The sequence below is a fragment of the Zygosaccharomyces rouxii genome, assembly GCF_000026365.1.
Source record: "Zygosaccharomyces rouxii strain CBS732 chromosome D complete sequence".
Classification (NCBI taxonomy): Eukaryota; Fungi; Ascomycota; class Saccharomycetes; order Saccharomycetales; family Saccharomycetaceae; genus Zygosaccharomyces; species Zygosaccharomyces rouxii.
The window spans coordinates 615,992-641,116 of NC_012993.1; the positions used below are offsets into that span (position 1 = coordinate 615,992).

Genomic DNA, 25,125 nt, shown 5'->3' on the forward strand with positions numbered 1-25,125 from the left:
CAGAACCACACTTAATGAAAAAGATCGCACATCGCTTCGGACATCGAAATATATGCAATGTAGAATATATCTTTAATAACTAAAATCTTCGTTTAATCATCTAGGATAGAGAAATCCAAAACAAATAGCGCCCATGATTCGTGGTGCTTTCATAGGTTTACCTCGAATCGGATTGTCTCTGAAGAGTCCGATTTTCAGATCATCGCCGATAGTTATTAAAACAGCAGGATTCAAGACCCTTCCTACATGCGCCTTTAGGAAGACACAATGGCCCTTGGCAGAGGAGAAGAAAGTTAGTAAACCCATCCCAGTAGACCAGCTAAAGGTTGAACCACCCAAACCAGAGCCACCAAAGAAGTCTAATGCTCCCACCATTTCGGAGTTGAAAATTTTAAGAAATTTGACCCAATACATATGGCCCAAGGGAAATACAAAGGTTAAGAGCAGAGTCGTTTTAGCTCTTCTACTTTTGATTAGTGCGAAACTACTGAATGTACAAGTTCCGTTTTTTTTTAAGCAAGTTGTGGATAATATGAATGTAGAATGGTCAGATCCTTCAGTGGCTCTACCGGGTGCTATTATGTTAACTGTAGTCTGTTACGGTGCTGCCAGATTTGGTGCAGTTTTATTTGGGGAATTGAGAAATGCAGTCTTTGCTCGTGTTGGCCAAAACGCCATTAGAAACGTTTCCATGGAGACATTTAGACATTTGATGAAATTGGATTTAGGTTGGCATCTAAGTAGACAAACCGGTGGTCTTACTAGAGCTATGGATAGAGGTACAAAAGGTATTTCTTATGTGCTAAGCGCCATGGTTTTTCATATCATTCCCATTACTTTTGAGATTTCTGTCGTTTGCGGGATTCTAACTTATCAGTTTGGTGCATCATTTGCCGGAATTACTTTCACTACGATGTTACTCTATTCTATATTCACTTTCAGAACTACTGCTTGGAGAACAAAGTTCAGACGTGAGGCTAACAAAGCTGATAACAAAGCCGCCAGCGTTGCATTGGATTCATTGATAAATTTTGAAGCTGTTAAAAATTTCAACAATGAAAAGTACCTTGCTGAAAAATACGAGACTTCATTGTTAAAATACAGGGACTCCCAGGTTAGAGTTGCACAATCGTTAGCTTTTCTAAATTCTGGTCAAAATTTGATCTTTACCACTGCATTAACCGCCATGATGTATATGGGCTGTACTGGTATCATTGGTGGTAGTCTCACTGTAGGTGATTTGGTTTTAATCAACCAGTTGGTTTTCCAGCTCTCTGTACCACTAAACTTCTTGGGTAGCGTTTACCGTGAGTTAAAGCAGTCATTGATCGACATGGAGTCTCTTTTCAACTTGAGGAATAACCCAATTCTCATTGATAATCCATCAAAGCCTAAAATGCTACCTGCAAACGCAGGTCCCTTTGACATTGTATTTGAAAACGTCACTTTTGGTTACGATCCTAGAAGGAAAATCTTACAAAATGCATCGTTTGTAATTCCTGCAGGTTGGAAGACTGCTGTTGTCGGGCCATCAGGTAGCGGTAAATCAACGCTTTTGAAATTAGTATTTAGATTTTACGATCCACAAGAGGGTAGAATCCTAGTAAATGGTATTGACATTAGAGAATACGATTTAGATTCCCTGAGAAGAGCCATTGGTGTTGTCCCCCAAGATACACCTCTTTTCAACGATACAATCTGGGAAAACGTTAAATTTGGCCGTATCGATGCTGATGATCAGGAGGTTACAAGATCAATCGAAAAGGCTCATTTGGCACCATTGGTTTACAGACTTCCTGGCGGTCTAAACACTATTGTAGGTGAAAGAGGGCTCATGATCAGTGGTGGTGAAAAGCAAAGACTGGCAATCGCCCGTGTACTACTCAAGAACTCTTCGATAATGTTTTTTGACGAAGCTACTAGTGCTCTAGACACACACACGGAACAGGCACTTTTGAGAACCATTAGAGCTAATTTTGACCGCGGTTCGAAGACAAGTGTTTACATCGCCCACAGGTTGAGGACCATCGCAGATGCTGACAAGATCATCGTTTTAGAAGAAGGGAGACCCAGAGAAGAAGGTACTCATCACGAACTCCTACAGAAAGAGGACTCGCTCTACCGTGAACTGTGGAACATCCAGGAAAACCTTGACATGCTAGAAGAAGAGATGAAGGTAGAACAAGAGGTTGAGGAGGAAAAGGAGAGGCAGAAGTTATTAATCCTACAGAGGAAGAGAGAAGAGCGCCAGCGATCAACGTGAGTTTCGCGTGACTAAGATGACTACAATGATTATCGCGTTGATTACCGTTTTTTGATTCTCGGCGTCGATGATTGGGTGTTAACATGACACATGGAATTTTGACTCTTGTTGATAAAATTTCAAATGTTAATATTAAGTCGAAAAAGAAAAAAAAAGAGTAATAATATTATGAAATCAATGTGCAATATATAACCATTTAGTGTGTTGTGTAATTAATTCTCAAGACCTGAAATTTGATTCTTCGAGGTGAACAAAGTAATAGTTGTGGTGGGAAACCAGGTCTTAATTTGTAGATTACAAGAGGAAGTGTGTTAAACTGATAAGAATCAATCTTAATGTGCGGGATCTTAGGTATAGCATTGGCTGATGAATCTCTACCAGTAGCACCAGAGCTATGCGAGGGATGTTTCTATTTGCAGCATAGAGGTCAGGATGCTGCTGGTATTGCCACTAGTGGTCCAAGGGGTAGAATCTACCAGTGTAAAGGTAATGGTATGGTACGTGATGTCTTCACTGAGAGAAGGATTTACGGGTTACAAGGTTCTATGGGTATTACCCATTTACGTTATCCTACTGCTGGGTCATCAGCTAACTCTGAGGCGCAACCATTCTACGTAAACAGTCCTTACGGTGTCATGATGGCTCATAATGGTAACTTAGTCAACACTGTTTCTTTGAAGCGCTATATGGATGAGGATGTGCACAGGCATATCAATACCGATAGTGATTCCGAATTACTGTTAAACATCTTTGCAGCTGAGTTGGAAAAACGTAATAAGTACCGTGTGAACAACGAAGATGTGTTCCATGCTTTGGAGGGTTTATTCCGTCTGTGTCGTGGTGGGTATGCATGTGTTGGGATGCTTGCAGGTTTTGCACTTCTTGGATTCAGAGATCCCAATGGTATTAGACCGCTGTTATTCGGTGAACGTCTAAATGCAAATGGTCAAAAGGATTACATGTTGGCATCCGAAAGTGTTGTTTTAAAAGCTCATAATTTTACCACTTACCGTGACTTGAAACCTGGTGAAGCTGTCATCATACCCAAAAACTGCGCTACTGAGAAGCCGGAATTCAGACAAGTAGCACCAATGAATTCTTATAGACCTGATCTTTTTGAATATGTTTATTTTGCACGTCCTGATAGCGTTTTAGATGGTATTTCCGTTTATCATACAAGATTACAAATGGGTACCAAATTGGCCGAAAAGATAAAGAAACAAATTGACACTAGTGATATTGATGTTGTCATGCCTGTTCCTGATACGGCAAGAACTTGTGCACTACAACTGGCAAGTTCTTTGGATAAACCATACCGTGAAGGTTTTGTTAAGAACAGATACGTCGGGAGAACTTTTATCATGCCTAACCAAAAGGAACGTGTATCATCAGTGAGACGTAAATTAAATCCGATGACTTCTGAGTTTGAGGGTAAAAGCGTGCTGATCGTAGACGATTCTATCGTTAGAGGTACAACATCTTTTGAAATCGTTAATATGGCCAAAGAATCAGGTGCTACTAAAGTTTATTTTGCATCCGCAGCTCCTGCAATTCGTTATAACCACATTTACGGTATTGATCTAACGGATAGTAAAAACTTAATTGCATACAATAGAACAGATGATCAAGTGGCAGAAGCACTAGGTTGTGATAAAGTGTTCTATCAATCCTTAGAAGATTTGATCGATTGTTGTAAAACGGAGAACGTTCAAAAATTTGAAATGGGTGTCTTTACTGGAAACTACGTGACGGGTGTTGAAGATGGATATTTACAAGAATTAGAAAGAGTTCGTGCCTTGAATAAATCTAAGTCTGAAACTAAAGCAGACGTGGATATCAACTTGTACAATGAAGGGGACTATTAGATTGATACATTTCATTATTGATATAAATTTATGATAGAAAACTGTAATTAAGAATATAGAGAAAGAAAATAATGCAAGAATAACTCCTTTGTACTTTCTGTTGTATATGTTAATGGTTTCTTATGTAGCGCGATAGAGCGCGCAGATCTTTAGATCTTAAAAAGATCAACACGGCTAAAATTATCGTATTCTTACGACTCGCTAAGGAAAGAAGGGCCTCTTTAGCCGGTTCTTCAGCATGTCTAATAGCTGGTCAGAACTGTTAAAAGAAAATGACAGGAATGAAACTACTTGGAAACGAACTGTTGTTATCTGTTCCCCCACTATTGAAACTTTAAGAAGTTTTGAGAAGACATTTTTGCCCTCAAATTGTGGACTAAGCAACCAGAGTATGCATTCAATCGGTTTTGGATTCGATTCTTTACGTGATGGTATTATGGGTAATACGTTAGTCAATTGTGAGTTATACTCTGTCCTATTTCCGCTACAAGAGACATCATTAGAATGTTTGAAATCATTTGTTGATGTGAAGTCCTCTACGATCAAATGGTGGTTTCTACTAGATTGGAGCCTCAATGATCAAAAATTTTGGTTGGCAAAACTAATTAAATCTCTGGAAACATTGAAGGCGGCAAATGTCAACTTGACAGCTGGATCCATTACTATCAGCTGTCTAAATACTGATCACATCTACGCCAAACAAAAGAATACTACTACTTGGCATTCAAATCATGTTGAGTTTCTACAGCAGTCTCTCAGGTCTTTTTCATTTTTAGAAAAATGTTCTTTGGTGTATTCAGATCCTAACGATTCTACGAGATCTGGCACTCAGCTATTTGGTCAATTGATAGCTGATAACTATAGGGAAATACAAGCTGATTTTGCTAGTGCAACCAAGATTTTGATTCCGTATGGGAGCGATACTCCAGGGCTGATAAAGACCCTTGACGAATCGTTCGAACCTCTACAAGTGTTAGAGCAAATATTCATTACCCAAAGGTTTGAAGAGTTCATACCAGGGGAGAAGTTAGAAGGAGATCAAGAGAAAGAAGAAGAAGAGGAGGATGACGAAGATGTTCATTACGATATAGATCATCCGTACAGTGTAGACATTCAGCAGGAGCTATCTAACTTGTACGAGAAAGGCAAACAACGGTTTACAATCAACACGGTATAAAAAATCATCAAGACATATGGAATGTAATACTCATGAAAACCATAAATGTTAAAGTCTTCGACCATGAACATTCAGTTCATCATTTCGCTCATAGGCATCGCCCAAAACGATGAAATGAAAAAATTTTGATCTTAATACATGAAGAACTTCCCGAAAGTCTAACGATCAAAGAAGCATCAAAACTACAATTGTAACCAATTGAAACTTTCAATTACTATTTTGTAAACAGATTGGTGTTTCAACCGCTCATCAGCCTCAAACGCTTACTATGGATGAAAATTACCACGATGTAGCGATAGATGAAGATGCATCGCCAGCCAAGAAATTTGGCACTGAAAAACAAAAGACAGCTTCTGACACTGCTCCAAATTTTTCTGATAGAGTTGCTAGATTAAGCATTAGCGAAGACGCCAATACTTCACGAGATATCATCAATGGATTGAAGCATTCTAAGATGACAGAGGAGAATCGTGCTGATAAAAGAAGAAGAAGATCAAGTGCGCAATCACTCAACGGTCCAGAGAGGAGTGCTACGGTTGAGGGCAATGGTGGTTCCAAACAGGATGTATCTGAAGAAAAACGTGAAAATAACAAAGTTATAAAGAAGGCTAAGAAAGAACCAAAGAAAGAGGTAAAGAAGGAGGTTCAAAGGGAAGCTGTTATAGATGATGCTGATATGGGGTCTCAAAAAACCAGTAGAAAGAAGAAGAAGAAAGCAAGGAATGCACATGGTATTATCTCAGTAGAAAAGCTAGGTGCTAGAACTTCCTCCGTAAGTGATTTGAGGGAACCAATGATTAGTTGTCTCTATGGTAAAACATTAGATGCTTCCAATTTGAAAATCAAAAACATGTCATCAGTCAAAAAGGTGATAACGGTATTTGTACCTGGCTTACAACCGGAAGACTTAGGTCTACCCTCTGGCACCAGCTTCAAGGATGCTGGTCCCTTTGAAGTAAAAAATTCCAAATTGTTTACCAAAGTGCCTCTTGAGCAAAATGTAGAAGCTTTCCCCATAAGTGCACCTGGCTCTAAGAATTCCTTATACCCAGCTTATAACCATTTCATCAACCGAACCTTGTCAAAAAATGAAAGAAAAACTCGTCATCAGGAACTTTCCAGCCAAAAGATCACCATCAATCATCTTCTAATGTCACTTAATGATCTGGTAGAGCATGATTATCCTATTCATCCTCACCTGCTAGATGAATCTGCCCGTCAACTTAACACGAATGCGGAAACCTATGTTGACACCCAAAGATTTGATCACGACGGTTCTCACATCTTCGCACTGGATTGTGAGATGTGTCTGTCTGCAAAGGGTTCCGTCCTCACCAGAGTAAGCATTGTAGGTTTCGATGGTAATGTTGTGTATGACCAGTTGGTTAAACCAGATACGCCGATTACAGATTATTTGACAAAGTACAGTGGTATAACAGAGGAAAAATTGGCAAACGTTACCACTACGTTGCAAGATGTACAGCGTGATATTCTCAACATGGTTAGTGAAGATGATGTTTTAATTGGACACTCTTTAGAGAACGACTTGAATGCTCTCAAGATACGACACCCAAAGATCGTGGATACATCTGTTATTTACGACCACAGAGCTGGACCTCCATTTAGACCAGCCCTACGACATTTAGCTTCCACCCATTTGAACTACAACATCCAGACCGGGGAGAAAATAGGTCATAACCCAATAGAGGACGCTAAAGCATGCATGGATTTAGTTAAATTGAAAATCGTTAGTGGATTGACATTTGGAGTTTCTGTTACAACAGAAAACATCTTCCAAAAGTTGTCCGCTGCTGGAATCAAATGTCTAAAGTTAGACGATAATGCATTCAAAAGGAGGAACGCAGAGGCTGTCAATGCTGTATCACCGAATTATGATGGCCAAGTTTTTGAAAGTCTAATAGATAATATCGATGACAACCAGTTTTTAGTCGCACGTTTGAAAGAATTGGCACAATCGAGAGGATATGCCTACAATGTCTCGATGAGATCTGACAAAGAAAAGGGAGAAGTGCCTTCTGAAACGCAATCCCTGGATGTGTTATCCCGTGGATTGGCTAATTTGTATGAGAAATCTCCCAATGGTACTATGATAGCGGTATTTTCGGGCAATGGTGACACCAGACCGTATTCCAAAATAATGGCCGAATTGGAAACTATAGATAGAGATCAAAGAACTAAAGCAAGACAAGAGAGATCTGGAGAATTGGAGAAAGCGGTCTCGAGGGCAAGAGATGGTGTTGCCGTCATTTTCTTCAAACAAGAAACGCTTGACGAGTAGAATAAATTAATTAACTATGTAAACCTCAATCCTTATCCATATTAACATCTTGGTCCTGATCCTGATCCTTTAGGTTGTTGTTCTGTTCCAGATTTTGATTTTGATCTGGAATCATTGCTGGAGGTTGTTCAGGTTGTTGTTCAGGTTGTTGTTCAGGTTGTTGTTCAGGTTGTTGTTCAGGCTGCTGTTCAGGCTGCTGTTCAGGCTGCTGTTCAGGCTGCTGTTCAGGCTGTTGTTCAGACTGCTGTCCTGGATGCTGTTCAGGCTGTGCTTGTGCATCTGAACTAGAGAAGCCTGCAATTCCGTCTACACCACCAACGGCACCTCTAATATCGTCCACCGTGAGATTCTCACCATTCGAAGGTCTATTAGCAGTCTGTTGATCATTGGAAACAATTTCATGAACCTCGTCCTGCGCTGAATAAGTGGAGGCATCCAAGAGATCCATCGAGTCGTTAGCCTCTAGTATCTTGCGCCATGTGCATTCGTCTGTCTTAATCCATGTCTTAAATTTGAAAGGGTATTTTTCTACTGAAGTTCCATCATTAAATGGAGCACCATCAGTTCCTGAGCTTACAGCATTACTAGGTGTTGAATGCGTAGGATTTAACCAGTCATATTTCCAGTTTTGTCTATTGTTAACAATTTCCAAATGTCCACCATTATTGGCCTTTTCAATTAGTGATTGCATCGCAACAAAGTCAATTCGAGGGTGTAGAATCGATAGAAAATGTCAAATAAAGCTGATAATGACGCTTGATCGGTCAAATCCTCGAATCTTTATTCAATATTGATGCGTTTTCTGTCATCTCATCGCTTGTAGGTTCAATCACGGCAAACGGACAACATGAAAAATGGTGCAGAGTTCAACTAAAACTGTAAGAATACAGGTGAGCATTATAGAAGGGAGACGTCCGTTCATTTCAACACTTATCTAGCTAACAACTTTGTTGTTGTTAGACTGCTAGCATGGAAAAGGGGAAAAAACAACGTGGTGCCGACTTGTCAAATGAAGATGATGCTTTTGGAGCCATCTTTGGAGGTGATTTTGGTTCATTAGAGATTGGTAGTTACATAGGACAAGCAGAAGAAGGCCCAACACAGCATTCGGCCAATGCTGTTGATTTCGAAGATGAAGACGAATTGGCCGATGAAGAATTGCCAGATGAAGAGAGTGTAGGTGGTGCTGGATTTAGAGACAGCGATCTTTTGAGTGATGGCCATATCATGGGAGTTACCTTAGGCCATCAACAAATGGATCCCCATAGTGTCAGTATGAGGAAGAAAGGTATGATGCCTCAAGATGTGTCCGTAGATGATTTTGACGGCGGCAATAATGCACTTTTCATGGGCATGGAAAATATGGAGAGAAATGCATCCTATGGAGGTTATGTGCCAGAGGAACTGCAACCACCACCGGAAGAAGTAATGAGATTAGAAAATGAGAGACGTATTAAGGAAGAAAGACTTTTACTAAGAAGTTATTTTCCTGAATTTAAAAAGGGCAAAATTTTGAAATGGAATCGACTATTGCATAGAAGGGCAGGCAAATATCCATGGCAGCGCGACTTCATTAAGAGATACCTGAAGCCACTAATACCGTTAAATTTAAAATTACACGTTCAACAAGATCAAAGAAGATTGTTCAATACAACCGAAAACGTTTGGCAAGCATCCTCGCTGGGGGCCCCCACACAGAGAAATAAGAAACACGGTATTGTGGTTGTAGCAGTTGACGAAATTGATCCTGAGGACGTGAAGAAAAACTCAAAGGATCAGAACGAACAGGAGATACCTGAAGATCTTATTGTGGCCACTGATAACTGGGATCAAGAACGTATCATTGGTGAAAAATCATTTACTGATGAAACTCCCTCATCACATATAGGAAACCCATTACAAGAAGATTTTAAGGACTGGAATTGGGATGAAAATGATTTAGTAGAAGCCAATTTGGATTCTGCACAAAATGCAGAACTTGATATGAACGATGAAAGGTTACTGTTGGTCAGAGAAACAGCTGGCAGAAGGGACAGGCAAAATAAGTCTATTCCACTAGCCTACAATGAGAAAGGTCTGTTGCAAAAATTCAACATTTCTAATGATGATGACTATAGAATCTTAAGACGTAATCACCAAACCAGGATTCGTGCTACGATCTCAAATTTAAACATAGAGCATTCGCAACCAGCTATTCGTTTACAGTCACCATATTATAAGGTTACTTTACCAAAGGACACTTTAAGGCATTTACACAGACCATGTTTTGGTACACAGATTCGTCCTGGGACAAATATTGTCTTTAGTAAATTGAAGACTAGAAAGAAGAAGCGTGATAAGGGTAAAGAAGTTAAAGAATCATTTTCCAGCACTCAAGACCTGACTGTAGGTGACACAGCCCCAGTGTTCTTAATGGAATATTCAGAGGAAGCACCTATCGCATTGTCAAAATTTGGTATGGCCAATAAGTTAATCAACTATTACAGAAAGATGAATGAACATGATACTTCAAGACCAAAGCTTCCTGTTGGTGAAACCCACGTTTTAGGTGTTCAGGATAAATCTCCATTTTGGAATTTTGGGTTTGTAGAACCCGGTCACATCGTCCCTACATTATACAACAATATGATAAGGGCACCTGTATTCAAGCATGATGTTTCAGGAACCGATTTTCTACTGGTTAGAAGCTCGGGAAATGGCACTAGTAACAGATTTTATTTGAGGACAATTAATCATCTTTTCGCAGTAGGTCAAACTTTCCCTTGTGAGGAGATTCCGGGTCCTAATTCTAGAAGAGTTACCTCTATGAGGACCACCAGATTGAGGATGGTTGTATATCGTATCTTGAACCGTACACCATCTCGTGCCATTTCAATTGAACCTATTGCCAGACATTTCCCAGATCAAGATTATGGGCAGAATAGACAAAAGATCAAGGAATTTATGAAGTATCAAAGAGAAGGTTCAGATAAGGGTCTCTGGAAATTAAAGGACGGTGAACCTTTACTTGACAACGAAAGTGCCAAAAAATTAATTTTACCGGAGCAAGTTTCAGAAGTAGAATCCATGAATCAAGGTTTACAATTTCAGGATGACACGGAATCCTACAACTTTGATGAAAAATTGGCTAAACTGGAAGAGAATTTATTACCATGGAATGCCACTAAAAATTTTGTCAATGCTACTCAGATGCGTGCCATGATTCAAATCCACGGTGCCGGTGACCCTACCGGCTGTGGTGAAGGTTTCTCATTTTTGAAGACTTCGATGAAAGGTGGATTCGTTAAATCCGGTATGGACAATGGTAAACCACAAGCGCCAGGAGGTCACAGTTATAACGTTGCCCAACAACAAAAGGCCTACGATGAAGAAATCAGTAAGACGTGGTATACTCATACGAAATCACTTAATGTGACCAACCCATTTGAGGAGATGGATAATCCCGACGAAATCAATCAAACTAACCGTCATGTAAGAACTCGCAGGGATGATCGTAAAGTCTTAAGGATTATACGAAAGAAAAGAGATGAGAATGGTATCATTCAAAGACAAACTGTAACAATAAGAGATCCTCGTGTGATTAAAGGTTACATTAGGAGTAAAGAGAGAAAGCGTGAAGCCAATTTAGATGTTGAGAAACTGTTGGATGAAAATACAACCATGAATAATGCTGAAGATATTGAAATGCAAAAGAAGTTATTACAAAATGAATTGGCAAGTTTAGAAAAATCCCAACAGAGAAGAGCTGCTCGCCAGGTTTCAAAGACAAAGACGCAAGATGGTAAAGTTGCCAAGGGCAAAAATACGACCAGACGTTGTGCAACTTGTGGGCAAATAGGTCACATTAGAACCAACAAATCTTGCCCGATGTATAACGGTAGCAATGGAGGCAGTCAATTACAAGCTTCTGTAGGCCAAGGAATGGGTAGCCCTTCCCCTGTAGGGACACCTACCGATCCACCAGGAATGCCAGATCCATAGTATATAGATAGATAATACTTATTTTTTATTTGGATATCGTTATAATCTTGTAATTTATAGCATTTACTTGGGTATGCAGAAGGTGCCTAAAAATTGTAGATAGTATGTTCACCGCACATTTTTTGAACCAATTCACTATCGCGGTTATAACCTACGTATGCCGAATAACCAGGTTCACCTTTATCCTCATGAACTGGATAATGCACATGTGGTAATTTTTCATTTTCAATGATACAAAACGAAAGATGCTCATCATTAGGTTCGAAATCTCTTGAAATTCTCTTCAAAATTGTCTTATATTCCCCTCTTTTGTCACAACTTGGACCACCACGGGCCCATAGTTTAAGTACAGAACTATCAGGACCTCCAATAGACTCTTGTTCTGGCGAACAATGGAACCATTCATAGTTGATCATTGTACCGTATTTAAACCATTCTACGGCTGCCATTATAGCTAATGCAATGAAAAGCGTTTTGAAAAGATTAAGGATTTTGGGCTCTTGACCACGCATGTTGTTTTGGCGAGATGATTCGACGTTTTTAGCTTAATTCCTACGATTGAGCGCTGCCTTGAAGTTATATGAATTTTCCCCGATCACATCAATTGATGTTTTACATTATATGAAGATGTCTGTTGATACCCGAACAAACAAAAATACAAGAAGAAAAAAACAGAAAACAGTAGAGACAACGGTTCAAGAACTATAAAGTAATAAAAATCCTAAAAGTATAATAATAAAAATCCATTTTTTTTTTTTTTTTTCTTGTTTTCTCTGCTATTTAATCTTATCCCGCCGTTGTTTTATTAATCAGTTTGCAAAGTGTAGTCTTGATGAATCCATTCGTTCAACATACTCAAGGAGTTTTCCGGTTGGTCATATGGAACCATATGTCCACCGTCAAAGATTCTCAAATAACTCAATTGAGCATAACTCTTAAGCTCACCAGCTTTTTCTCCAGTCAAAGAGGCCTTCCATGGACGAACTGGAGCCTTTGAGAATCCTTCAGATTCTTTCCAAGGTAAGACGTTAGTCCAAGCTTGGTTACCCAACCAGTTGCAGATGAAATCCTTATCACCAGCATAGATAAGAACCGGTAGACCTTGGTTTAGGATATTGGTGACACCTTTGACAAACGGTTTCATCCAATCACCTGCAAATAAGAAGTTTCTATTGATGTCAAAATTACATGACTCGTAGTTTTCCACTTCAGCACCCAATGCCTTCTTGACGTAATCCAAATTCAAGTATTCTTCAGAGTACTCCATGTCTTCATAACATAGGTTTCCCTTACATTCTTTTCTAACATCGTAGACGTTTTTACCAGTTTGTTGGAAAGGTCCTAATTCTGCATTGTTACAATAGATAGCTGCAGGAACACAAGTCCAAACAGATTCTGTATCGTAACAAGATTCAATTAGGCCCAAACAACGGCCCAAAGAATCGTCCATTGCTTGACATTCTTCTGGCCCTAGTATAGCAGGTTCACCACCGTCACCACATGCCATGGGTTTGTAGTAAGGGTACTGGTTTAATGGATCCGTTAACCCGTTACCAATTAAAACAGAATCTAAGTTGAAGATTCTACCATCCTCCTTGGGATGGGATAAAATCTCACTAGCGAAATCTGGGATATAATGACCTGCATAAGATTCACCAGCAATGTGGAAAGTTTGACCTGCATTGTACTCAGGGAATTGTTTAAAGAACAACTGTAGGAAGGAATAGACATCTTTACCGGCAGCAACGGTATTGAAGACACCTTTAGAAGAATATGAATAACCAACGTTAACCGGTTGGTCTAAAAAGATAACGGTGGCATTGCTATTCCAAGAATATGGATTGTAAACTGGCTTCAAATCTGAATCAATAGAAGAAGGTCCTAATTCGAAGAAAAGACCGGTCATTGACGAGCAACCCGGACCACCATTCAACCACAACACAACTGGATCCTTCTTTGGGTCGTTTCTACTTTCAAAAGCATAAAAGAAAAAATGTTTATCCTCTTCTTCAACATCCAAATAACCACTGTACTGCTTCACATCTGGGTCAATCCCTAGTAGCTTTGGGTCTGCAATCTTGTTCACACGTAATTGATAATCTTGGACATCTTCACTGCGAACCGTAAAATCCCAATCGGTCTTCGGTTGCAAAGAACCGGGACGTGGCTTGGAAACGAATTCCAAATTAGAAACTTGAGATGGGAACCTTAGAGGTATTTCGTCCCAAACTTTCTTTAGCTCTGAGGATAAAGACTCTTTAACATGAGAATGATCAAAGCCTAGTGCTTCAATGGCCCTATCTAATAGAGATGGACTCGCATTTTCTTCAAACGCAAATGGTTGTTGAAAGGAGAAACCATTTACCACACCGGCAGCCACCCCCAATCCATAGATTAAGGGAACCACAGCAGACTTCATTATGAGGTTTCTAAGCTAAACGTAAAACTAAGTTAATTCTCTATCAGCACTAGTCAAAGTTCCTTTTCAAGAACTCTTACTGTGCCTCGAAGTTGTGAAGCGGAATGGACAAGATTACCGCCCAAGATGCAACCGCCCTCATCCTTTTTATACAGCTATCAGCTCAAAAAATTTCCGCCTCCCCTTTTTTACCCTTTTTTAACACCCCTAAGGTTAGTGCGGGTAATGGCAGGGTAGCACTGCGTTAAACTAGACAAGGTAACAAAACGCTTGGGCGGTAATGTAGTTCCAACAGTTTAACTCTGCCTTCAAAGAAAATGAAAATCTAGCGGTAGCTAAAGAAAAGGTAACTTAAATGCCATAACTGACGATTCTGGGCGCTCAATAAAACCTGTTGTGCTACAGCGGGAGATTATTCACGGGTTCGAATTTCATCCGCGGACTCACGTACAAGATGACTACAGAGAAACTGCAGAATTAATAAGTCACGTGAACGGAGCACACAGTCAAATATCAGTACTGTATGTAAGAGCATCCTAATGACCAGCATAGGGGGATAACCGGCCTCAATTAAATGGGTACTTCAGGTGGTTCCCGCTGTTTCTCCCCTATTCGCATATATGTCACGACCGACGACACCATTACCCGGTGTTCTCTTGTCGGAAAGGGAAGAGGAAGAATGGAAAGAAAACTTAACAGAAAAGAAAAAAAACAACAGAGCGGTTGGAAGTTGAACGCGTCCCTCGAGTACTGGTTTCTCTGCAAACTTGTCAGTCATTGATCAAGAACCATTTGCTGGTACTAAGGCTATTCTATCTACGTCAACTACCATCACCTAATCAATTCTACGGCTAAGGATTATTTATTTTGAATTCCTTTAATTCCTTCATTAGCATTTGCATTTTTAAATCAAGAATTGAAAAATAAAAACAATTTACGTAAAGGAAAGGAAAAAAAAAAAGTATAAAAGACCAAATACTGAATTAAGGACGTCACATCTCTACTAGTTGTGTCTGATTTGTATCTGCCCTTTTTCTGTTGCTAACCATGCCGCATATTCCTGAGGTTCTACCTAAATCCATACCGATTCCAAGCTTTATCGTTACCACTTTTTCATATGTTTGGTTCTACCTCTACCCGGTGCTATCACGAATTCCCGGTGGTGATTTCCTTATACACTACGTGAGAAAGTCTCACCAAGATGATCCATATCGTACATTTGTTGAAATCGTATTAATTCTGTATGGAATTTACTACTATTTGTCAAAACCACAACAAAAGAAAGGTTTACAATCAAATAAACCAAATTTAAGTCCACAAGAAGTGGATGACTTAATTGAAGAATGGCAACCTGAACCTATTGTTGATCCAACTGTAATGGATTTACAGAGATGGAGATTAGATGCCATACCAGTGATAGATGGTACAGGTGTTAACAACCGTATTAACATTTTCCAAAATGGTAAAAAGCATGAAAACGTCTTAAACCTTTCATCCAACAACTTTTTACATTTATCACAAACCCCACGAGTGCAGGACGTTGCTAGAAGTGTTATCAAGAATTACGGTGTTGGTGCTTGTGGACCTGCCGGGTTCTATGGTAATCAGGACGTGCATTACAACCTGGAATACAGATTATCGGATTTCTTCGGTACGGAATCTGCCGTTCTCTACGGTCAAGATTTCTGTACTTCAGCATCAGTGATCCCTGCATTCACTAAAAGAGGTGACTTATTGGTAGCAGATGAGAAAGTTTCATTAGCTGTACAAAATGCATTGCAATTGAGTCGGTCTACAGTTTACTATTACGAACACAACAATATGGAATCTTTGGAGGCAATTTTATCCGAGTTAGTCGAATCTGAAAAGAAGGAAAACTTACCTGCGATTTCAAGAAAATTTATCGTCACTGAAGGTATTTTCCAAAATACAGGTGATATCCCACCATTGCCACAATTGTTCGAGCTAAAAAACAAATATAAATTTAGACTTTTCGTCGATGAAACCTTATCACTTGGTGTGTTGGGTAAGTCCGGTAGAGGTTTAACGGAATATTTCGGTTTGCCTCGTAAGGAAAGTATCGACATTACAGTCGGTTCAATGGCTCATGCATTTGGATCGTCAGGTGCATTTGTCTTGGGTGATGCTGTCATGTCCCATCATCAACGTATTGGTTCCTATGCATACTGTTTCTCAGCGTCATTACCACCATACACAGCTCGTAGTGTGGATGAAGTCTTACGGATTTTAGAGGAAGATAATTCTTCCGTTACTAAATTACAAAAATTCTCCAAACTATTACACAATGAATTTTTGACCGATGCTAAATTACCCAAATACTTGGAAATTACTTCAAGTCCCTTATCCCCCATCTTACATTTACGGTTAACACCAGAATTTAGATACAGAAAATTTGGTTATTCAGCAGAAGATCTATTTTGTGAAACAATGCACCAGCAAAAACTGGTCGCTACCACTCGTTACATCGAACCGTATGAACAGGAGGAAAGATTTTTACAAAAAATTGTCGACCGTCTACTGGTGGAAAGTGGTCTCCTAATTACCAGGAATATCATAGTCGTTAGACAAGAATCATTACCCTTTTTGCCAAGTTTAAAGATTTGTGTCAATTCAGGCTTACAAGAGAGCGATATCGTCGAATCTTGTAAATCGATTAAACAAGTTTTGGTCGAGACTTGTTCTGAGTAGTACCAGTAATAATAACAGTAATAATAATAACAATAACAAAAACAAGAATAAAAATAATAAGAACAAGAATAATAACGATAGGTGGTGTGTATAGAACAATCAACGTCCCCGCAGAAATTCCCAGTATCGTACACCAGTTGATAAAAAGACATACAGGAGGGAACCAGCAAATGATGCATCCATGCGGAGGACAACTTGTCAAGAACAAGATAGATAACAAGTATAAATACAAGCAACTATATCCATCTTGACAATCAAGCAGTACTTTTCCATGAGCCGTACGTGTTTGTGATTGGCCTATGCCTGAGCGACTACCACAACATTTATAAATATATATTTTTTTTCTTTTTTGTTTTCATTTCCCAAACGATTGTCAGATACCATTGCAGATCCAACGCGAACGCGTGTTGCCTTGAGTTCTGTTTACCTCGAAAGGGTTCATAATTCGAATCGGGCTCTTATTTCAACCCATTCATTCACTTGATCTTGTGCTTCTGGACTTATTTTGGGAATTCTAATTCCCAAGTTGTCCATGCGTAGTTTCATAAATATATCACCCAAATACCATCATGATTGTGTGGTATTTGGAAGTTTCTCCCGTAGCCAAGAAACATTTCAATTTTAAAGTATTCCTTTAACTATAGAAACCTGTTGTTCCGGAGATATCTAGAAGGGGCTTAGCTATAGATTAGTTATCGTATAAATACAGGTTTTGTTTGAGGAACCGATCAGCTATTTTCTTTGATTACTTTTAGGAAAGATGATGCACTTTAGAAAGAAATCGACTGCCTCTGGTGATAGCCAGGGCAGTGGTGGTAACCCACAACATGCTAAATTGTCCAAGGAAGACGAAGAGAAGTGGAAGATCAGAACCGCAAGTGTTTCTGATCCAATTTTAGAGGCTGTCCAAGAAGCACAACCTTTTGAACAGGCTGCTGACGCTTTCCAGGATCCTAACCGTAAATCTTACTTCAGTGGACTGGAAGGATCCTCGGAACTCAGAGATATTTTTGGTCAACCTATCGGCACACCTGATATTTCGAATCCTACAAGAGCAAGGGACGAAAGACCGCTAGATACGATCCGTGGGTTTGAATATGCAGTATCTGGTGATCCATCCTGGGCAAGCCAGCTGGAGACCTCACAGTATGGGTTTAGAGTTAGACCTGATTTCCCCTTGATGACAACAAATCCATACTCAATGGATAATGGTGCAGGAACTGGTTCGGCACCTGTTTACTCCGAGCAGGCTGTTTACACCGCTCCAGCCTCGAGCGGTGCTGGTGAAGGTACTGAGAAGAAGAAGAAGAAGAGAGGATTATTTGGCAGAAAGAAGAAGGATAACTGAATTTGAAGACGTAGAGCGTCTTGAATAGTATTCAATAAAGAGAAGAAAATATAAAAAATATATATATATATGAGTGTGCAAGGTTAAATTTATTGTTATGTTTATTATTACATCAAGGATGATTTACGGTGATTTACGGTCACGTTTCCTTGATGAGAGAGTCGAAGAAGTGGTATACGTATTTCTAATCTGCTGGATCCAGTGATGATGATAGGTTGATTCCAGAAATGGGATCTCTTCATCTTCTTTTCCTGTGCCTTATTGTTGTTGACTATTTTCCAGCGATGAGATGAGATGAGATGAGATGAGGTGAAAAAAAAAAGAAAAACAAAAATACATGTTAAAAACTTCATCATATTCATTACAGGAAGTATAAAGTAATCACCATGGCTCCTAAATCTTTGAGATCTAATGCGGAACCATTGGCCACTGCTGGTACCAACAAGATCAAGAAGCGTATAAGAGATTTGGAGAGATTATTGGCTAGAAAAAGAGATACTTTGCCGGACACCATCTTAATCGAAAAGGAAAGATCGTTAGATGCATTAAGGCATGAATTGAACCAAGCTCACTTGAAACAAAAGATTAGGAAGAATGCTACGAAGTATCATATGGTTAGATTTTTTGAAAGGAAGAAGGCATTAAGAAGGTATAAACAGGCGCTAAAGAAAAATGATGCCGATGAAATTTTACAGAGTAAGATTGATTTATGCTATGTGGTTAATTTTCCCAAAGGTGAGAAATACGTGGCTATTTTCCCTAATAACGAAGGTGATTCAACCAAGACTGGTCAAAGGCGAGAGTCGTTTAGAGCCATTGTCGCCAAACAATTAGAAAATGGGACATTGCCCGTATCTTTGGAAGATATTCTACAGGGTAAAAGGTTGGGTAATAATGGTACTGGTGTTGCATTCGATGAAGATTCAGAAGATGAGAAAGAACCTCTGCCAAAGGCAGAAGAAGAGGAAGAAGAAGAGGACGAATTTTTCGAATAATCTGTATAACGTATACATACGTACTAGTAATTCAAGATAGTAGTTGATGCTCACACTGGTAACTTAGATCTAGGGCATCATTAATTATCATGAAGTTCAACTTTTGCCCCTTTAAGTCTTCAGGCACCACTAGATCGCAAACTATGATAGTTTCCTTGTTTTGAATCTTGGGCTGACATCTTTTCAACATCAATAACTCTTGGCCTTTATAGGCAATAACAAACCATAACTCCTTTTGCATCTTAGGGAAGGCATCACAGTAGACTTCAAAATTTTTGTTATTCTTGTTACTAAAATGCTTTGCAGTCATGATTAAAGAGTCCCTGGACTCATCTTCAAAATTAATAGAATCTAGGACGGGCAACCTCTGACAGACATTTAAGAATTCGCGTCTTTGTTCTTGATCCACTTGGAATTTCTCCATCACTGATGTCAACTTCTTATGACCCATCTTACCCAAATCTTCAAGTGTTAACCTTGGTTTAGCGTCAGAATCTTCTATAGCAAAACCTTGTTCACTAAACTCTATATCGGTGCGCCTCTTCAAGTTGCAGCCTGGTAAGATGCCTACAGAGTCATCTTCATACCAATAGCCTTGCTTGACGCATTGCATCACTTTGATGATCGTCATAACCACTGGATAATAACCTAATTCAGCAGCAACATCGATGTAAGCTTGCAAAATACGCAAAGATTGATCCAATACAGAAACCGTATCTTGCACATAATCTGCAATGGGTAAATCTGCGCGGCTCATATACGCCTGTAATAATAAAAAGGCTTTCACGTGAGGATCCAACATAGTCATTTCTTGATCACCAGTAAATGTCTTCTCTGCAGGATACCTTGATTGAGCAGACATCTCTACATTCATGATCATTTCACCACCTCTCACAGGTAACTCGTTGAATTCTTCAGCCATCGATAACCACTTTAGAACATCCTTAAATGTAGCATTCAGATGGATTTGATTCAACAATTGACGAATTGTCTTGTGTGAAATATAATAGTATGAGGAAATGCTCAAGAATGGTGTAGGTTCAATGTCACCTCCAAAGATTTCCACACATTGAGATTCCGCCAAATTATCTAAAGTTCTATCGATCAATTCACTCAAATATTCATTAACACCTGCCTCAGTAGTATCCTCGGTGATTCCATAATAGGTTGGATTATGATGTGCTCTACGGAAAAAGAATGTCCAATTCAAGAAGTCTAATGCCTCTTGCTTGTTGGAAACAGATCCTGAAGAAATTTCAGCACCCAAGTGGTCATCCAAAACCTTGTGCAAAGAAGATTCAACAGGGAACCCTACATTCAAGAAATGCTTGTAAAACAATTTCCTGTTTTCCCTCGTGTAAACAATGGATGTACCTGAAGTATCATAAGCAGGTCTACCAGCTCTACCCATCATTTGCAGAATATCAGTCAAATCCATATCTCTATAGCCTTCAATTTTAGAATCGAAAAACTGCGTACCCTTGATAATTACTAAATGTGCTGGTAAATTAACACCCCATGCCAAGGTGGAAGTGGCGATCAAAATTTGAATCTTGTTCTCCTGGAACAACTGATGTGAGATAGAACGATCCTTCTCCACTAAACCTGCATGATGCAATCCGATACCAAATTGTAGTGATAATCTCAAAGTATCGTCAGTTACCTGAGAGAGGTAACCACGCAGCTCCTCTTCGTCGTGTACGTTCAAAAATCTTCTAGGATTATCTTCCAAACCACATAGGTGAATTAAATCTAGGGCTGTCAACCTTGTTTGTCTACGAGAGGCAACGAAAATCAATGCTGGCTTGTTAGGGGAATGTTGTTTAATCGCCATGAAAGCCGGTTTGTTCATCGTCTTCATCAAGGGACAGAATGCCAGATTGTTAGGGAATCCATCAATGTACATCTTCAAAGGAACAGGACGGACACTGGATGGGAAATTATAAAGGCCATTATTTTTGACTCCTAACCATCCAGCCATATCATAGGCATTCGAAACAGCAGTTGACATACCGAGCAACCTGACCGGTTGGTGCATCTGTTCTGAAATGTAGTTCATACGACTGACAATCATCTCTAAAATAGGACCACGATCACTTGCCAATAGATGGATTTCATCCATGATAACAAGGGATACGTCTTGAACGAATCGACGGGTCTGCCAGTTACGTGAAATACCATCAAACTTTTCAGGTGTGGTAATAACGATAGTGGAATCACGAACATCACGAGGATCTGGCAAAGAATCACCAGTCAACTCAACAACCCTGTCTCCAGTGACAGGGGTGATCTTTTTCCTCCAATCGTCAACTCTTTCGCGGACCAAAGCTTTCATGGGGGCAATGTATACAATTTTCTTGCCTGGAAAATCCCTAAATGCATGCCACATTGCAAGCTCTGCTATCACAGTTTTACCTGAACCTGTCGGAGAACCCACGAATACGTTTTCGTTGGTGTTGTACAATGTATAGAAAAGCATGGTTTGCATGGGGTTGAAATATTTGAACGGATAAATCGATTCCACCAGTGGATTATTCAAGGCGGAAGTTGGCAAAGGTCTTAATCTTTGTAATCTTGTTTGTAACGTTTCGTTGTGAGGTCTGATTAAATGTTGGAATGATAGTGTGTGCACATATTCACAGCCAATCCAAGTATCTGAGACCACTCTCACCACAACTTGTGGCGGCAAAGGATCCGAAAGGGGTATCATGAAATCCATCTCATGCTTGTTGGCTAATTGCTTTTTATTGAGGATAAACTTTTCAAAATGCAATATCTCTGATTTATCAGATTCTTCCACTAGAACCCAGAAGAACTCGGCGTTGCCATGTACTTGGAAATCCCAAGCAAAATCTGGAATTAACTCCACATGAATTCTCATGACATTTGTTGTTATTGGGAAAATCTCAGCATCGATGAGGATCTTGGGAAACCTATTCAAAAGTTTGAATACCTTATTCCCGACTTTTTTATTATGCACAAGTTCACCGAGCTCGTCTGCATCTAACTCTAATAAATGTTCCATACTGGGATTCTTGGTTCTCAGTTGGCGGACAACGTTTTCTGGTAATTCGAACTGACACAGTGGATGATCAAAATACCATAACCTTTTCTCAATGGACTTGCAAATATCTAGCATTACCTTAGAAAACTTACCCCATCTTCTGTTCATACCAATTAAGAATAAGGCACGACAAATCCTCACGGAATTTTGAGCTACATAACTTGAGTCAGATGCTAAAGCTGAATCCATAATACGGGTTTGGGAGATAAATGCCTGAAGTAAGACGTTGGTTTTCCCTTGCGGAGTGTCGACTGAACCACCCACTTGACACTCTACAGCGGTATCAGTTAATCTCGATAACTCCGTAGCTTCTTCCTCTCTAAACTTTACACCATCGAATTCGCTGCTGTAACTAATCATGGATAGGACATCGGCTTCAGTAGCCTTGGCGTTGCACATCTGGTTGAAGATTTCAACAGAATCGTTTAGCAAATAGAAATCAGAGGAAATTCTCCCCAAATCTTTGGAAATGAAATGCATGGAAATCTCGTCGAATACAATCATTTGAAGCGAATGCAATCTTCTAGCTGCATTCACTATTAAATGCCTTCTTCGGTCGTATAATTGTGGATCAGAAGCCAATTCTTCCCATTCAATACCATATGTGAATGGGTTTTTCCTCATTCTTACAAACATGTATGTATAACCCAGCCACTGTATAGCTTCATCCACATTGGTGACGCTACCTAAGGAAATTTCAGCATTCAGGTTATCCACAAGTTTGGAGCCGAATTTGGATTCTATTGGATGTTGTTGAGTCAACAGGGAAACATACTCATCTAGAGAATCGCTCGAAGTACACAGAATACCAGTACCATGAGCAGATCCAAAACCAGGTCTACCGGCACGACCAAAGATTTGGATCACATCTGAGATACCTAAATTTGTGAAACCACCCTTCTTAGAATCGTAAACTTGGGTACCCTTAATGATGACACAATCTGCGGGCAAATTAACACCCCAAGCCAATGTAGCGGTACAGCATAGAACTTTGATTGCACCATCTTTAAACATCTTTTCAGTTAAATTACGATCTGTACGAGCCAGCCCTGCATGATGAACACCAAATCCAAATTGGAAAATTTCTTTGATGTCCTTGTCCCTGTTCTTACCCAGATCTTTGGTGAATCTACTCTTCATGATGGGATCTGGTGCAAAAAGGTCGATTTCATGGTTCTCTTGAGCCATACCAATAAAAGTGCGAGCACTTCTTACTGTTTCTTTTCTTGAATGAACAAAAATCATTACTTGATATCCTTTTTCCACCATAGATAGCAGCTTATCATAGGATACCTTGTCTATGTTTTCTTTACACTGTTTACTACCAGATTTACCTCTACAGCCCAACAGCTGCTGTTCTAATGGTTTAGGACGAAATGACTGATCAAAGTAGAACATACCGACTTGACGATTAACTCCCAGAAAATCAGCTACATCCATGAAATTCGGTAAAGTGGCAGATAGACCCAGGATACGAATCATCGATTGAGAACTTTCCACTTGTCTCAGAGTTCTTGCAACCAAAGTTTCTATGACAGAACCTCTGTCTTCATGCAGTAAATGCACCTCATCGATAATCAACAATTTGACCTTGGATACCAAATTGTCATCACCGTTCCCCTTACGAGTTACAACATCCCATTTTTCGGGAGTTGTAACAATGATTTGTGTTTCAATCACTTCAGCTTTGGTTAATTGCATATCACCTGTTAATTCTCGAACTTGTATGCCAAACACTTCTAACTTTCTTTGAAATTTATCAACGATTTCAGCGGCAAGAGCCTTTAATGGCGCAACATAGACAATCTTAAAATCATCATAATCGATGTTGACTTCACCGTCTTCGTCAATAGTTGCAAATTGCTTGACCGTGTTCAAAATGGTTAATAGAGCCACATCTGTCTTACCGGCACCTGTGGGAGCACAAATCAACATATTTTCATTGGTATTGTATGCCACAGGATACACCAGCGACTGAACTTGGTTAAGCGTGTCATAATTAAACACCTGTCTACAAAAATGGTCCAAATCTTTGACTTTGAGTAATTTGATGAAAAAAGACCTTTTGTTTGTATCTGGGTCGGCGGCCGGAATAATAATCTCTTCATAAGTTTGATACGACGTTCTCGTGGTTCCGACAGGTAATGTGTATTTTTGACCTGACAATGCCATCATAGACGATCCCCCAGCTTCGTATTTCCTATAAACATGGGGGTACTTGACCACTTTTTGGGCGGGGTCCAATTTTTGGTTTTTAGCTAAAAATGCATTCTGATTATATTGATCTTTAATATCCCCCTGAGACAAGAACCTCGGCAGGTTCTTTGCATCATCAGTCATACGAATAATATGCTCTTTAGGTTGGGATACTATCTCAGTTCTAGATTGTAGTAAAAAATCTATCAATTCCACGTTCTCTGCTCCTAACAAATCTAACAATTCTTTACCTAACTGCGTCTTCTCATGGGAATAAACTAGATCTAGCACCGAATCTAGCAAAATATCCTTAGGTAATGGACTAGAACTATCTTCTATCAGTCTGGATAATTTTTTGAACGTAGCTGCTGAATTAACTTTACCATAAGATTCCACCACATTTTTCAGCTTCTCATAGGATATATCACCAAATTCCTGAAAAACATCATCCCATTCATTACCATCGTTAGCGAGACGGCGTATCTGGTCCATCTTGGCTTGAACATTTGGAGTTTTACTCAGCTTTAACTCATTGTCAATTTTCGGCACTGTTGATTTTGTTCTGTCAAAGGCCAGCGATAGAGAGGAGTTGACCATAGATTGCATGGCCTGCATGTAAGAGCCAGCAGAATGAATTGAATAAGTCGCTGACATGGTTTCAAGAGGCTCGACTAGTTCAAATTTCCCTTACTGATCTAATATTCTGTGATGAGTTGAAGTTCCAACTTTTTAACGAGGTTGAGACCTTCCGGATGCTGAAAATCATAAGGTCGCGTGACATGAAAGAGTAACAACAGTACTAACAATAT

The 25,125-nt window shown here is 39.5% G+C and overlaps 12 protein-coding genes across 12 annotated transcripts; 8 read left to right on the forward strand and 4 right to left on the reverse strand.

Moving 5' to 3' along the window:
* Nucleotides 1–133: 133 nt before the first annotated feature.
* ATM1 (ATP-binding cassette Fe/S cluster precursor transporter ATM1) lies at nucleotides 134–2,263 on the forward strand (the record flags this gene model as incomplete). The annotated part of the gene is made up of 1 exon (XM_002496697.1): nucleotides 134–2,263. The coding sequence occupies one exon, from the start codon at nucleotides 134–136 to the stop codon at nucleotides 2,261–2,263; it is 2,130 nt and encodes a 709-aa protein (XP_002496742.1).
* A 335-nt stretch (nucleotides 2,264–2,598) lies between these two features.
* On the forward strand, nucleotides 2,599–4,128 carry ADE4 (amidophosphoribosyltransferase; the record flags this gene model as incomplete). Its single annotated transcript, XM_002496698.1, has 1 exon — nucleotides 2,599–4,128. One exon carries the CDS (start codon nucleotides 2,599–2,601, stop codon nucleotides 4,126–4,128), a length of 1,530 nt encoding a protein of 509 aa, XP_002496743.1.
* Nucleotides 4,129–4,366: 238 nt separating this feature from the next.
* Nucleotides 4,367–5,305, forward strand: DYN3 (dynein light intermediate chain; the record flags this gene model as incomplete). The annotated part of the gene is made up of 1 exon (XM_002496699.1): nucleotides 4,367–5,305. The coding sequence occupies one exon, from the start codon at nucleotides 4,367–4,369 to the stop codon at nucleotides 5,303–5,305; it is 939 nt and encodes a 312-aa protein (XP_002496744.1).
* A 268-nt stretch (nucleotides 5,306–5,573) lies between these two features.
* On the forward strand, nucleotides 5,574–7,604 carry RNH70 (Rnh70p; the record flags this gene model as incomplete). Its single annotated transcript, XM_002496700.1, has 1 exon — nucleotides 5,574–7,604. The coding sequence occupies one exon, from the start codon at nucleotides 5,574–5,576 to the stop codon at nucleotides 7,602–7,604; it is 2,031 nt and encodes a 676-aa protein (XP_002496745.1).
* A 25-nt stretch (nucleotides 7,605–7,629) lies between these two features.
* Nucleotides 7,630–8,295, reverse strand: RTT102 (Rtt102p; the record flags this gene model as incomplete). Its single annotated transcript, XM_002496701.1, has 1 exon — nucleotides 7,630–8,295. One exon carries the CDS (start codon nucleotides 8,293–8,295, stop codon nucleotides 7,630–7,632), a length of 666 nt encoding a protein of 221 aa, XP_002496746.1.
* Nucleotides 8,296–8,573: 278 nt separating this feature from the next.
* On the forward strand, nucleotides 8,574–11,585 carry TAF1 (histone acetyltransferase; the record flags this gene model as incomplete). The annotated part of the gene is made up of 1 exon (XM_002496702.1): nucleotides 8,574–11,585. The coding sequence occupies one exon, from the start codon at nucleotides 8,574–8,576 to the stop codon at nucleotides 11,583–11,585; it is 3,012 nt and encodes a 1,003-aa protein (XP_002496747.1).
* Nucleotides 11,586–11,671: 86 nt separating this feature from the next.
* LIP1 (sphingosine N-acyltransferase subunit LIP1) lies at nucleotides 11,672–12,097 on the reverse strand (the record flags this gene model as incomplete). Its single annotated transcript, XM_002496703.1, has 1 exon — nucleotides 11,672–12,097. One exon carries the CDS (start codon nucleotides 12,095–12,097, stop codon nucleotides 11,672–11,674), a length of 426 nt encoding a protein of 141 aa, XP_002496748.1.
* A 293-nt stretch (nucleotides 12,098–12,390) lies between these two features.
* Nucleotides 12,391–14,004, reverse strand: PRC1 (carboxypeptidase C PRC1; the record flags this gene model as incomplete). Its single annotated transcript, XM_002496704.1, has 1 exon — nucleotides 12,391–14,004. The coding sequence occupies one exon, from the start codon at nucleotides 14,002–14,004 to the stop codon at nucleotides 12,391–12,393; it is 1,614 nt and encodes a 537-aa protein (XP_002496749.1).
* Nucleotides 14,005–15,051: 1,047 nt separating this feature from the next.
* On the forward strand, nucleotides 15,052–16,713 carry LCB1 (serine C-palmitoyltransferase LCB1; the record flags this gene model as incomplete). The annotated part of the gene is made up of 1 exon (XM_002496705.1): nucleotides 15,052–16,713. The coding sequence occupies one exon, from the start codon at nucleotides 15,052–15,054 to the stop codon at nucleotides 16,711–16,713; it is 1,662 nt and encodes a 553-aa protein (XP_002496750.1).
* Nucleotides 16,714–17,473: 760 nt separating this feature from the next.
* GSR1 (Gsr1p) lies at nucleotides 17,474–18,061 on the forward strand (the record flags this gene model as incomplete). The annotated part of the gene is made up of 1 exon (XM_002496706.1): nucleotides 17,474–18,061. One exon carries the CDS (start codon nucleotides 17,474–17,476, stop codon nucleotides 18,059–18,061), a length of 588 nt encoding a protein of 195 aa, XP_002496751.1.
* A 386-nt stretch (nucleotides 18,062–18,447) lies between these two features.
* Nucleotides 18,448–19,056, forward strand: EFG1 (Efg1p; the record flags this gene model as incomplete). Its single annotated transcript, XM_002496707.1, has 1 exon — nucleotides 18,448–19,056. One exon carries the CDS (start codon nucleotides 18,448–18,450, stop codon nucleotides 19,054–19,056), a length of 609 nt encoding a protein of 202 aa, XP_002496752.1.
* Nucleotides 19,057–19,087: 31 nt separating this feature from the next.
* Nucleotides 19,088–24,970, reverse strand: SLH1 (RNA helicase; the record flags this gene model as incomplete). Its single annotated transcript, XM_002496708.1, has 1 exon — nucleotides 19,088–24,970. The coding sequence occupies one exon, from the start codon at nucleotides 24,968–24,970 to the stop codon at nucleotides 19,088–19,090; it is 5,883 nt and encodes a 1,960-aa protein (XP_002496753.1).
* Nucleotides 24,971–25,125: the final 155 nt, after the last annotated feature.